The sequence below is a fragment of the Sander lucioperca genome, chromosome 4 (genome assembly GCF_008315115.2).
Source record: "Sander lucioperca isolate FBNREF2018 chromosome 4, SLUC_FBN_1.2, whole genome shotgun sequence".
NCBI classification, from domain to species: domain Eukaryota; kingdom Metazoa; phylum Chordata; class Actinopteri; order Perciformes; family Percidae; genus Sander; species Sander lucioperca.
The window spans coordinates 15,912,623-15,927,171 of record NC_050176.1 but is presented as its reverse complement, the minus strand read 5'-3'; the positions used below and the strand labels follow the sequence as shown (position 1 = coordinate 15,927,171).

Sequence of the window (14,549 nt, the reverse complement as noted above, 5' to 3'; positions counted from 1 at the left end):
TACATACATACATACATACATACATACATACATACACACACACATATGCATGCTGCATATTGTTTTTCTAATTTTACATGTTTGGGTTTTAAATAGTTTTTGTGGTACAAGAATTTCACTGTATAGATTTGTAGGTCCTATACAGATGACAATAAAACAAAAGCTATGGTTATCTATCTTGAGGGTTTAAATTATATTAACCTGTATGTAGAGAGCTGCTATATAAATAAAGTTTGATAGATTGAAAATTTTACAACGACCGCCCTCTAGTGTTCAACAGCCGGAATGGCAGCAAGGGTTGTCGCCATAACAACGTAGGGACAGTCTCAAAAGAGCACATAAGAGTCATACGCAAAAATAAGTACAAACACAATTATTGCGGACAAATTAAACAGTGTTTTTTTATTTAGACCGGTTTAATTCAATTTCAAAGTAAGTAACCTGTTTTCTTTTCTCAAAGCTCTGTAAACATAACATTGTTAATCACCCCGCGCTTTTAAATGGCCGACAGCACTTTATGGTCTTTCCCTTACGTCATTGTTGCGGAAGTGAAAAGTCTACGTGGGGAAGAAAGGTCGGTCGAACAAGTCCTCCTCTCCACCCCCCGTTAGGCAAATGGACGCTTAGAGCAGCGTCCGTGGCGTATAAATGGGACAGAGAGCCGACGCCAGCCTGTAATGCTGCGCCGGGTGCGGCAGTCTCTCCGGCAGGTGCTGTTTCGAATGGCACGGAGACCGGGTCTACTGTGCGGGACTATCGTGCTCGGCGTCCTGCTTGTACTGGCCGTCAAGTTCACATGCAGGTAACAATCAGCAGCGTAAACAATACAACACATACAATACAAAACAGCTTCTGTTCTAATATTATATTAGTGTGTTCTTGTGACCAGGCTAAGTCAGTTATGACTGAACATATTGCTTACTTTGCTTAGAGAGAAATGTTGTAGCATTAATAAATCATTAATTAGCTATTCCTAATTATAATTATTAGCTACTTGTAACTAATCCGGGTCTTCATTATGTTGTGCAGCTGATCTGAAACTGACGTGTACTAGGACAAGAGGAGTAACCAATGCTTTAAACCGCTTAAACAGACAGTGTAGGCTACTACCCATACCCAAGTGTTAATATGTATAATCCCTTTAATTTCTTAATTTTAATTACGTTTTGGAGTCTGTATTTGTAAATAACTTCAAAGATAACCGTGTAACAACCATAGCTCTGTAGTAAGCAACCACACATTAATGTTCCAGTGAACCTAGCTGGTAAGACTGGAACTTCATGCAAATTGCTAACAAATGATCTCAGACACATCCTGCTTCTTATGGTGGAAGAAGTATTGTAATCTTTTACTTGAGTAAAAGAGGCAATATTACTGTAAAAATTCTTCATTGCAAGTAAAAAACAGTTAAAATATTACTTAAGTAGAAGTACAAAAGTGGTCAGCAAAATATGTAGAGCTGAAACAATAAGGCATTTAATTTGGTAGTGATTGCGAGTGACTAACCATCAACTATTTTTATAAAGTGATCAGTCAATTGACTTTCTTAATCAATACCTGCAATAGTCCCAGCTTGCTATTTTCTTCTGACAATTGTTACAGTACTACTACTAAATTTTGGGGTTTTGGACTGTTTCCTGAACAAAGCAATAACCAATAATTAAATAATAGTTAACCAATTGGTGTCTTCATTATGTTATTCAGCTGATCTTAAATATATAGTTCATTTATTTTATAAAATATCAGAAAAAGTTAAAAAGATGCTCTTCGCAAGATCTTAGAGCTTAAAATGACCTTTTCAAATAAGCAGCAAACCAGAGAATATTTGGCATTTTTTGCTAAATAAATTCAAAACCAATACAAAGTCCAATCAATTGATTGACAAATCACTGGAGCACTAAACAACACAGACATATCTTCTATCATATTAGATGTGGAGATTAAACCTGTGTAGGGTTGCAACGGTATGAGATTTTCATGATACGATACCCGCCTCAGTATATATCGCAGTATATGGTATGACGCAATAATAATAATTAGTATTATTATCAATTACAATGATAATAATACTGAAGGAATGAAAAGAGAAGGGTTTTATTTAGATTGAACAAACATTTTCGTATAATTAAAACTTGAAACAATTTTTTTTAATGGAAGTATTTGTAAAACATCTTCCTTGTGAAAAAAATAAATACAGTATTTTTTTCAATAGCGTAGATAAGCAAATGTGCACAGTACTGTCAATTTGCATACCACAGTATACTGTAAAACCAGTATATCGGTGCAACCCTACACCTGTGAAGATTGAAATGTTAAGCATCTGTCTGTGACTGTGCAGATTTGCTCCACTTATGACAACCCCAGAGTGTACAGTAAGTGCTTAGCTTGATGTAGGGAACTTCATTTTGGTTTCATTATGATTTTTGATTTACATTTTTATTTTATTTTTTTCCTGAAGCCGTGCTAAGAATGTGGTGGCAGCAGCTCGGCCTTCGGTGCGGTTTTTCTCTGCCGAGGCCCCAGTAGTGGACCTCTACTTAGGTCAGCTGGACCAGGTGAGATTCACAAAACAATTTATCATGAGTCAAGTGTGGAATTTTCTGCATTAGGTATGGTAAAATATGCACGGTGATTTAAGGATGGCTATATCAAAGGAGCAATGGGACGAGGCTACAGAGTACATACAGCTTTTAAAGTACATACAATTCAGCCTTGTGTCGATTATATTTCTTGAGCATGAAACTTGATAAATTGTATACTAATGTAGCTTTTATCTGTGACTGGTGCCGATTGCTCCCCGCCTGACTTTCTCACATGTTTTAACATTGTCTTAAATTATCGAATTTCTAGAGCTCTATAAGTCAGATATTAGTTTCTCAAAGCACTTCAATGTCAGTATCAGTCCCTGCAAGTAATACATTCATGCTTAAAACACAAACATAATAACGATCTAGCACAGTGGTTATGTCAATAACATTTTCTCTCCAGGTGGAGCGTCTCAGGAGTATGGCAGAGGTATCTCTCATCTTCTTCTATGCACCGTGGTGTGCTCACTCGATGGCTGCTCGGCAGGAAGTGCAGCAGGTGGCTAAGAAGCTGGCCAAACAGGTACAGAACATCTGAGGGCACAACAAGCACTCTGCAGGAATGTTTAAATACCAAATAGCAATCCTGATTGTCACCCGCAGATGACCACTGATGTGGTAGCAGAAAGCTAGGGCTTGGTGTTAGAGTAACTTGCTAGTTGCTAGTCAACAGAGACACATTACATATCTAGAAAAGTAAATATAGCTTCTGGGACTCCATAAAGTAGCAGTATTCTTATCCTCAGTTTAGACTAATACTTAAAATGAAACCAAACAGCTACGCAGTTAATCTGGAGTTTAAAGAAATGTTTTGGGGCTCACTTGTAATGCAAATGAGACAGAATAAAGTCTGATCTCTTCGTATGACTGACAATGATTACTCACCATACCGTGTCTGTGGTCTGGAAATAGATTTGCTTGTTCAACTGTTTCTTTCTCTCTTATAAACACAAACACAGGTGCAGTTTGTGGCTGTTAACTGCTGGTGGAGTCATGGGAAATGCAGGAAGCAACACCGCTTCTATCAGTACCCGATCATCCATCTGTTTTATAGAAGGTAAGACATTCACCCTTTCAAAGTTATTTGTATTGAACTGAAATGACAGAACAGAACGAATGTGACTTTTACATTGTTACTTCAGATGTTAGAATTGCTGTGGTTCAACGAACTGTAGTTGGCTGCAAAGTGTTGTAACATAAGTCATTCACTTCTTTTAAAATAAGCCAGCTGGACCGTAGAAGTGTTTGTATAAATGCTGCAGGGCTGCAACTAACTAACTATTATTTTCATTATTAATTCATCTTCTGATCGATTTCTTGATTAATCATTTAATTCTTCTATATCACTTCTATCCATTTCCCAGAGCCTTACCTGACATCTTCATATTACTAGTTGTGTCCGACCACCAGTCCAAAACCCAAAGATGTTAAATGTACAATGATAGAAAAGATAGAAAAGCAGCACATGCTCACATTGATGAAGCTGGAACCAGTACATGTTTAGCATTTCTTTCTTGAGAAGAAACACAAGCAATTAAATAATAATCTTCATCTTATTTTATGTTGTTGTTGTGACTGTGGTTTGTAGTATTTCAGTTTATGATGTCTCCATGGTTTTCCCAGGACATTGTTTAGCAGAGGTTGTAAGCCATTCAAATTCTGATGCACCTCGTTGTCTCGTGATCAGATTACCTAGTAGACAATGGCCTAAACATGGCAACACTCGTACCTCTCCTCCCTTCACCTGAGTGTTAATGTTTCATTTCCTGTGTATATTTATTTTATTTTATGATTTAACTTACAACAACTGTTAGTGGGAGATCATCTACAGTAATTGATCCATTATATTGTTTGTCTTTGTGTTTCTGTGCTGCAGGTTTGGGCCTATAGAGTACAAGGGTCCATTTGTGGCTCCATATATGGAAAGTTTTATCCTCAGAGTCATCACACCGCTCACTTACCTCCCATCAAGAGCCACACTCGAAGAGTTCCTCTCTTATCATGAGGTATTGTTCTGCGTCAGGTCATCTGATGGAGAGTTGGCAGAAAAGCAGTTTATTCCCTACTGTGTGTGCTGGTCGAAAGAGTTACAGTTATGCAAGTTGCTAATGTTAGCTCTCTTTAAGGAACGACCTGAAAGTTTAACAGTTGCTGAAAGATCTGTGTCTGTACATAGATCTCTTCTTGAAATAAGGCTATATTTTCATATGATGGATTCTAATTAGCTGTCTCTTGTGTATTTCCAGCCTCGAGTGGTGGGCTTCTTCCAGTTTAACTCCTCTCCTCAGCCGCCGGGGTACATAACATATTTGTCCTCTGCCCTGCAGGCCCTGAAAAGGGGTAAGCAGCTATACAGCAGTGAAACCTGTTCTTTTGACTTTGTCAAAGTTTTTAATCATGTCAATTATGTAAAATGAGATTAGAAATGGCCAAGTTTTTGGGAAACGTGGTCATGGTAAAGATAGCATTGAGTCGCTAAAATGTAAGAAATGTTACAATGATGGGTGAAACATTCAATTTCAATTCAATTTTATTTATAGTATCAAATCATAACAAGAGTTATGGCTCACCTAGTAACGGCGTTCGCCCCATGTTGGCTGAGTCCTGCAGCAGCGCGGGTTCGAGTCCGACCTGCTGCCCTTTGCTGCGTGTCATCCCCCATCTCTCTCCCCCTTTCACGTCTATCCACTGTCACTTGTAATGAAGGGAAAAAGCCCCAAAAAAATAATCTTTAAAAAAAAAAAAAGATAATGACTAGAAATAGTAGTTGTAGTAGTTCATGGTACTGCAGGGCGCTACAGGGCGTAGAAACAAGTCTCTGTTTTTCTGGTGCAGATTTCCGTGGTGTTGTACGTTTCGGGGTTGTGACCAACAAACAGGTGGCAGAGGCCATCTCACTAAAAGAAGATGAAACAGTTTACCTTTACAGAAGATTTAACTCCTCTTTGGTAAGCAATGTCACTGGGCCATGATAGATAAAACACTGGTTTAAAAAATGTAATTAAATGCTGAATACATCATCTTGGATGTATACTAAGGCATTGCACCGGCATTGTGCTGTATGTTTTCTTCTGTCAGATTTTCCCTCGAAGGGAACGCAACTTTACATCAGAGGCCATCTGTAGCTGGGTGTTTGAACACCACGAGACCATCCTCCAGTGGCTGCAGCCTCCAGGAACAAAGTCCCGTCTCCTGGAACATGAGCTGACTAAAGGTCCAGCACTACTGCTGTTCCTGCCGCACAATCCACTCGGGTCCAAACTCAGCCCCATACTACAGCAGGTGAGCATATCTTTCTTAATTGTGTCGAGATGGGTAAGCCTCTCTGATACTGATCTATTCCGGTTCCAATCAGTTAAATTGCTTTTAATAATACTTGATCCTCTGCTGCCTATCCCACTTGTGGTGTGCCACAGGGCTCTGTTTTAGGTCCTTTAATGTTTTCTGTGTACATACTTTTTCCTTGGGACATTATTCACAAATATAATATTCATTTTATATCCTACTAATTTGAGTTTTTATGCATTACATATCTGAAAAAAAACGAGTTTAATCTTCTCCAGCTCTTAGTTCTTTTAAAACAGGGCTTAACCTTTTCTTTTTGCCACTGACTTTCATTAAGTTAAATTTGGGACTATTTATTCATTTCTTGCACTGCACTGTAAGGTACACTGCACTGTTTATAGAACAAACGCAACTATGTCACGTTCTGCGTCACATGTATCCAGAAGTAAACTAATGTGTATTTATTATTATTATTATTATTATAACTTCCTTCTTTTGTCTCTCAGGTTGCAGACATTGCTGTGCGTTATCATTCTTGTGACAACAACCACTCCAGCTTGGACAAAAGTTTCACCTTCCACTCGCTGTGCTGCCAGTCAGTTCTTCTCCCAGAGTCTGAAAGTGTGTGTGAGGTGTGCCTCAGTTTGTTACAATCGGGCCTAACCAGCTCCTCTGTACGCTGCTCGTTCCCGTCCACGGCTCAAGGAGGAGACGAGTTGCAGTCTTATCTCAGATACTGCTGCCTACACCAACTACCTGCCGTGCCCTTAAAAACCGCAACCTCAGTGGGCTGTAGCAACTTTCTGAACAGCTACAGCCCATTCAGTCAATACAGTGCCTGCTGCAGAAAAGAATCTCAACTCAATGAATCACAAGCCAAAGAGGAGCTAGACATGCAAATACCTCCTCCTTCTTTCATCCCTCCATCCTCTGCCCCTCAGCAGGGAGGAGACGGCATCACAGGGCTGTGGTGTCGGACTAACAGGACACTCAGGTTTTATCTGCTTGATGTCGCTCTGAACTGGCCTCTGGCGGTGAGGCTCGGGGCAAATAGCAACAGAAATGCTTCTCTTCACCAAGAGGCTGGTGCACAAGACGATGGATCGTTTGCAACTATTGTGAACCTGAAGGATGAGGTTCATTATGTTCTCCACCGCAGTCCAGCAGCCACGCTGACAGAGTCTCTGGGTAAGACTAGGACAGTATCTTATTCATATTTCATGGTTTTATTTGGTTTGTAAATCTTAAGGCAGAGATAGGCTTGAAACAAACTAGTTTCTACAAAGTGTCGTCAGATCACGTCTAAAAGCAAAAGACTTTACAGCTGTTCCAAATTGCCACACTTGAAGGTCGGGTGAAAAGCCTGCCTTCATTGAGAGGGGTTGAGACGCAATAATAATTTTAATGGGGTTCATTGGCTCACGCTTTCATAATGTCTCTCCTTTAAGTTATTCATAGTGTTACACTCAGCTGTACTCAAGAAAAAGTGACGAAAGAAAGAATGGAAAAAGAGAGGCTAAAATCTTGCCTACTTTCTCACCTCCACACACCTGTGGGGAGGGGCCCTCAGATGCTGTTTGATGATCCAAAAAGCACTTTGTTTGAAGCACACTGACCCCAAATACTCCTCTTGAGTCAATGATATTTGGCAATAAGCATTTACTCGTCACAATTTCTGATTAAGGTTTAGTTTTGCTGATTCATCAAATTTACATTCAGATGTATAGGATAAGGGCCTGTCTGTACTATATGTATAGTTTGATGCAGGCATAGTTTAGAAATGCACATCTGAGCGTTGTGTTGCCTCCTGTTGATGGAGGAGTCAGATTAGTGTGTAGTTAACATGTCTGTGTAGATTCACCTGTTCTGTGGACAAACTGGTTCGAATTCAACACATCATCAAACAAAGAACGTAAACAGGTTTGCATATTAGCTCGTGTCTCAGTTTCATGGTCTTTTGCATACTGTACATGTACAGATGTTTCCAGGGAATAGTCACCACAAAGAAGTTTGCAATTGAACACAGGGTGTTGTGGCCTTTTATGTGATGACTTTTCCACAGTAAAAATGTAAGCGTTTAACAATGTCATATTGGGCTCTTACTGGACGTGTAATGATGTCAAGGTTATCTGCATGTTGATGTTTCTAATGAACAGAAACAAATACATTTGGAATTTTAACCATTCTGCATGTGCTTCTTGATCCACTGTCAGTTGGTTAAAATTCGTTTTGAATATGATCCTAATAGTAATTATTGGGGGTGCCTAGGCCTGTCGCGATAGTCAATAAATCAATTAATCGCACGATTAAAAAAAATGAGCTCGATAATTTTTCCGGCCGCGATCATTTCCATTTGCATGCTTGTTTGTTTTCCTTGTCTCTCTCGCTACCAAAGAGACTGGATGACCACTCTCGGTTCCTTAGCCTAACGAGGAGTGAACCCTCTTGTCAATCGCATGGTCTTTGTGTGGGGAGGCGGGACTCGAGAGAGAGAGAGAGAGAGAGAGAGAGAGAGAGAACACGCTCGTTATTGGAGCAGGGTTTCCCGCAGCACTTTGCACTTGAGGCGCGTCCAAAAAAAAAAAAGTATATGAGCCATATCCACCGTGTTACTCGGCGTCCTGTTTTCTCCCTTTCATTCCAAAGCACACAGTTGACAACCTGCAGGTGGAGGCGGTGGACAGGCTCGGACAAACACGCCGCTGTGGACTTGTCAGTCTCGCAAGCGGTTTCAGGAAAGTGGCTGCATGTGTCCGACAATGCACTGAGCATTAACCGGTACAAGCCTACAGCTGTCCGCAGACACGGAGTGCAGAAAGTGTGTCAGAGGCTCCCAGACGGTGAACTGAGACTCTGTTACCTGCTTGCCTGTCAGTGGTTAATGATCAGTTATTTCATTTCATTGTGCTTTCTTTTGGAAGGCTGGCTGCCAAAAATCGCCACTTACTAGCTAATTAATTAGCCTGAGGTAAACAATAGCTATCAGTAAACAGAAGTGATGTGGTGGCTGGCGTCTGGTGTGTGTGCCAGTTTTTGTGTGTGCGCCAGTGTTTGTTTGTTTGTGTGTGTGTGGGTGTGTGTGGGTGTGTGTGGGTGTCGGCCCGCCCGCCCCTGCGAAGCTCCGACCTGCAGACAGCAGAGGAGCAGAAGAAAGTAGCTGCACCTTCGCCAAAGACTGAAAAACAGAATTATTTTGATACAAACATTTACTCGCCATGTGGCAGATAGCCACATAGATATAGATAGACATAATTTATTAATTATATATTATTTAAATTTAATATTTAGTGTTTAATAAATAATTGTTAAACGTAGTACAGAGTCTGTAGTCTATCGCACAAACACTCGACGAATGCTGCAAACATTTGACAGCCAGTACGAATTGCCTGGGAGACCATATATGTGTCACAAACGGCAATTCCACAACAGTACAACAGCGTGAAAGACGACATACTAAAGGAGATCAAAGACACATTGTGGATATTTGGAAAAGGTGTACCTGCATTATTATGCCATTATCATTATATTAGATGAAAATGGTTTCGGAACGACAATATTATCGTTTATCGCAATCATTTCTGGGACAATTTATCGTCCAGCAAAATTGTGACAGGCCTAGGGGTTCCCGATATGACGGAAATATGCGATTTGCGATAACGTTGTTGAATATCGCGATAACGATATTACTTGTGATAAATAAACAGATATTAAAGTGTACTAAGTTCTGCTGCTTTCCGTATTTGGCTAAAATACAACAAACTGCTGGTTGAATTTTAAAACGAATGAAGAGAAATAATTTCCAACATTTCTTTTATTGAACAAATGAAACATTGAATTGGATTTCAAAGGCACCACTAAATAAAATGAGTTACATTTTAAAGTGCAATTTCCTACAGATTTTCTTTCAACTAACGCACAAAATCTTGCTTCTTTCGCGATGTGTTTATTGCGCAAGTTGATATTGCGATGACAATAAAAAAATGATTATATTGTGCAGCGCTGGTAATTCTCTGTTTTCATTGTGTGTCTCTCTATCTTCTTAAAGAGGCCTTCATCAGGAACTTCAGTGCTCCATACAGCCTTTTGCAGAGGCACTTGGTGGGAGAAGAAGACCGGAAAGGAGGGGAGGAGGAAACCAGGCATCCAGACAAACACCAGCGTTCACCTCCACGCCTCCTGATCACAGAACTGACCACTTCCTCCTTCCTGCCGTCCGTCATGGACCTTCAAAAGGTGAGAAAAGACTCTGGTTCAATTCCTTTTCACTCTCCCCTTATCAACTCTACATCCATTTGTGTGAATGATTCAGCATCAAGTATTCAAATCATGGACTTGAGCTGTGGAGAAAAAATCATAATTGTGTGTCTGTGTAGGATGTGCTGGTCATCTACTACACTCAGTGGTGTGGATTTTGCTCTGTTCTCAACCACATCATCATCCAGCTGGCCAGATTATTACAGGGGAACAGCACCATCACTGTGGCCAGGTACAGTTTGTGTATGTTTTTATTGTTGACTGTTGACACAGTTATTGTGGCAGTACTGTGTGTTGGAATATGATTTCTTTTTGTTCAGAGTTTCAGTTTCAGTTTAAGTTCATTTATATAACACTTTAAAAAACAAACAAGTTTTGCACCAAAGACAACAAAGACAGAAACCTATGTATACAAGCATAAAACATGAATAGAAACATGTTAAAACCCATGAAATCTGATAAAAACAGAAACAAAGAAAAGCAGGTAAACACATTTAAAAGCCAGGAAATAAAAGTGGAAAAGAAACTTTCATAAACAGTTCAACATTAGTTTTCTGGTCCAACCTTTAAAAAAAAAAAAAAAAAAAAAAAATATATATATATATATATATATATAAACATTTTTTTCTCTGTGTAGGGTGAATGTTGCACGTAATGATCTTCCATGGGAGTTCATGGTGGATCATGTTCCCTCTATTCTTCTCTTTCCCAAATACAGGTAAGAAACACACACACACACACACACACACACACACACACACACACACATATATGGAGATTGTATTTTCCAGTAATACCTCGATTAGTCAATGAATCAAACAGAAAAATTATTGGTAACTGTTTTGATAATTGATTTGTATCTATAGCTTTCCACGCGTGAGGATTTGCAGATTTTCTTCATCGTATGTGAAAATAAACTTAATATCTTCAGGTTTTCGGAATATCAAACGAAACAAAAAATGTAATTTGAAGACATCACCCTGGGCGTCAAAAAGTTGTGATTTCTCTTTTTTTCTGCCGTTTTTATAGACCAAACAAGTAATCAGTTAATCAAGAAAATAATTGGCAGATGAATGGATAATAAAATAATCGTTAGTTGCAGTAGTACACTTTTCAACAGAACACAACTCACAGTAGCCTCCAAAATGGGTACGGTAATAATCTCAATGCTGTGTACTTAATTAATGAATTTATTATTATCCCCGAACTGTTTTGTCACACAAAAACAAAATATACACATTTAAAAAAAAAAAAGAAGGATTTCACCATTATTTTATTTGCACTCTTCTTTCCCCTGTTTCTGCTTCTCCTGAAGAAAACATTTCAGTGTGAAGTTTCCTGACGACCTGCCCATCACGTTACCCAACCTCCTTCACTTCATCCTGCAGCACTCTGGCTCTGTACAATATGCAGTGCCAGCTTCGAGCGAGGCGGAGGCTGTGGGCCCCAGTACCTTCCTCCGCGCAGAGTTTCTAGCACTCCAGCGAGAGGTCCAAGCGCTGCGTCACGCCCGCGAACGTCTCTCCCAACAGCTGGCGCAGCTGTGGCGCGACAACCGGCGGCTGACATTCGACGCTCTCAGCTTAAAAGCCCAGAACGAAGGGCTGCAGAGAGAGAGGCAAAGCTTGGAGGAACAGCACCGGGAGAAGAGCCGGCAGCTCGGGGAGGCGGTGAGGCGGCTGCAGGAGCTGGCAGACGCCTCTGAAAACCTGCTGAATGAGAACACACTGCTCTGGGTCCTGCTGAGGGCGCTGAAGGACAGGACAGAGGCTACAGAGCAGGCAGAGGCCTCATGGCCTCCTGACCACAAGTCTGCAGGGAATCCTGAGAGCGACACAGAGAAGAGGAGGAGAGAGGAAAGAGGGCCAGGAAACGGAGGTAGGACAGAAATGGATGAGAAAAAAAAGAAGAAGATGTGATTAGACCTGAGATGTGGTGAAACAGGAGGGATTTCTAAGCAAAATGAAGCCTGAATGAGGTCATGGAAAAACCCTAGGGGCAACATGACCTGATAATTTCTGTCATGGAAAGAGAGCGAATGAGGGTGAAATGACAGCTATGATCTGTCAGAGGAAAATCTAAGATAACTGCTACGTCAGGAAAGAAATAAGGAAACACTTAAAAGAAAAGAAAAAAGATGGATAGGTGGTAATGGGGAAATAGCAGTGTTTGTTTGAGACGGAATACTCCAAACTGCTGTCATGATAGTGGGCTGATCCACTCTTGGGAACACACTAGCAAGGGAATTCAGTGCCAACTGTGCTTGCAAAAAATGTCATTTCTGTTGAAGAGTGAAGACGTAACCCTGAGTTATGTTCAATGTACTACACAGACCCTGCAGCCAAATTCTATACCTTCCCTATATTACTGTTGAATTCTCATACAAAAGCTATTATTCAAAAAATAATAATATTCCCACAAAAAAAAAAACACGTAGCTTACTACAAAAGCTCACATGGTAAAGTATAACGTACATTTCCACAGAACTAAGTCAATTATGCTCACCACTCTGCAGCTCTGTTTCTCTTTTTTAACAGAAATGTTTTCATAAGAAATTCCAGTTGTTCCTCCTTTGCCTTACTCCTGATGTGATGCTAAAACACTTCCCGATGATTTTTTCACAATAAAAGCTTACATATGAAAGGAAGGGTGCTGAGGGAAGTTTCATTCATGCTAGCTTTTAGGGCTGCACGATATTAGGAAAAAATCTAATTGCGATTATTTTGACTGGTATTGCGATCGCGATATGATTCACGATATCAGAGTGAATGATCCTTTTTGTATCGTTATTCTTATTTTCATTGAAAAATCTTAAAATAATAAAAAAAAAATTCAATGATTATAGTGTGATTTTCTTTTTTTTTTTTTTTGCGAGGATCTGTACCAAAGAAAGATGTTTTCTTTAGTCTGTAGGATAGGATTTGTAGGCGGGGACGTCTCTGCACCACCACAATACTTAGTTCAGAATGGTTTAACACACATTTTGCCTTTAACAAATATTGCGCCCCCCTGCAATTTGGATATTGCACTAGTCCATATTGCGATTTTGCTTAAATTGCGAATTAATTGTGCAGCCCTAGTAGCTTTGCATCGTTCAGGGGTGAAAAAGGCAAACTGGAACGCCTGATATGACTCTGGCTGTACTGAGGGAATTAAAACTGTGTAGGGCTGGGCGATATGGCCAAAATCTTCTATCCCGACATACTGTAGGTTATTTCATATTTTGAAAGCGATTTATATATCACGATATAGCAGGTTTTCTGATAATTCAATAAATAAATAGGAAATATAAAATAACCACGTGGTAAAGCCTATTTTTGCATACTCGTGTGAATAAAATACTTGACAAATAAAATAAAAAAATTCTGAGTATTTTTTTCATTTTATCAAGAAATTTAGTGCAGAATGAACATAACATGCAAGGATCAGAACGTAAAGCGTCGTCCAAGTGACGTAAATATTGCCCTATTGATGCAGTTCGGCTGCTGGTTTTTCGAACATCCCGATAGAAATGATCTAGATAAGAGAACAGTTTATCAGGACAAAAGGTAAACATGGAGGAAGTTAACTGGAGAGCAGGGAATATTAGAAATAAAGGCCTTGTTCTCTGAGGTCAATATGAATGCCACTATTATGCTGCTACGAGCCGAGAGACAACGATGTTTTCCCAACAGACCTTTGCTTATAAATCGATGATGACTCCGGGTTAGTAGGATTTGGCTGCAGGGAGAGAGGGCTACTAATGAAGCTGAGACTTATTTAATACTGGAGAAGTGGCACCTGCTCACCGACCTAAAGGAGAGCCGGAGAGCACTTGAAATAATTAGCTAAAACTTTTTTTGAAGGTGATATTGTTCTTTTGTTAAACTGATCTATTTTTACAGGAATCCTAGAGTCACTCGAATATTTCTATGTAACTATTCAGGTATTAAGAATGAGATGCTGCAATTGTTTACATGTGAGATATTGCACCTGTTTTTACTGATTAAAAATCTTTCATCTTATTTGTCCTGCGTTTTACTATGGTTGATATCTAGGATTGTGAATTGGAGCCAACCATTTGTTTCACGTAAATAAAAAGTACAAAATTAGTGCAATTAATACAAATTCGACCTCTGATCACATCACTGGTGTTAAATTCCTGCTGTTTTTCTTTTGGAGAAGTGCTTCTTGGTGAATACATAGCAGTTAAGAAGCACTCTCAAGTGAAGATTGGGGAGATGAAGAAGCATAAAGTATGGCTGAAGAGCCAAATCACATGCTAGCCTTGGCAATAACTCTTTGTGTGTGTGTGTGTGTGTGCGCGCGTACTCATAGTGGGAATCATTTTGTATTTTACTCTTTTGCTATACCGTTCCTTTACTATTGTGTCCCCTTCCAAAACACACGTTTTTTATTGTGAACCAATCGAGGAGAACAAAACCA

The 14,549-nt window shown here is 39.7% G+C and overlaps 1 protein-coding gene across 1 annotated transcript; it reads left to right on the top strand.

Annotated features, from left to right (window-relative positions):
- The first annotated feature begins 523 nt into the window (after positions 1 to 523).
- txndc11 (thioredoxin domain containing 11) lies at positions 524 to 14,128 on the top strand. Its single transcript, XM_031289093.2, has 13 exons — positions 524 to 802; positions 2,459 to 2,555; positions 2,989 to 3,108; positions 3,545 to 3,642; positions 4,462 to 4,591; positions 4,832 to 4,925; positions 5,421 to 5,533; positions 5,664 to 5,867; positions 6,377 to 7,058; positions 9,916 to 10,103; positions 10,244 to 10,356; positions 10,762 to 10,842; positions 11,440 to 14,128. Exons 1-13 carry the CDS (start codon positions 678 to 680, stop codon positions 12,041 to 12,043), a joined length of 2,649 nt encoding a protein of 882 aa, XP_031144953.2. The 5' UTR covers positions 524 to 677; the 3' UTR covers positions 12,044 to 14,128.
- Positions 14,129 to 14,549: the final 421 nt, after the last annotated feature.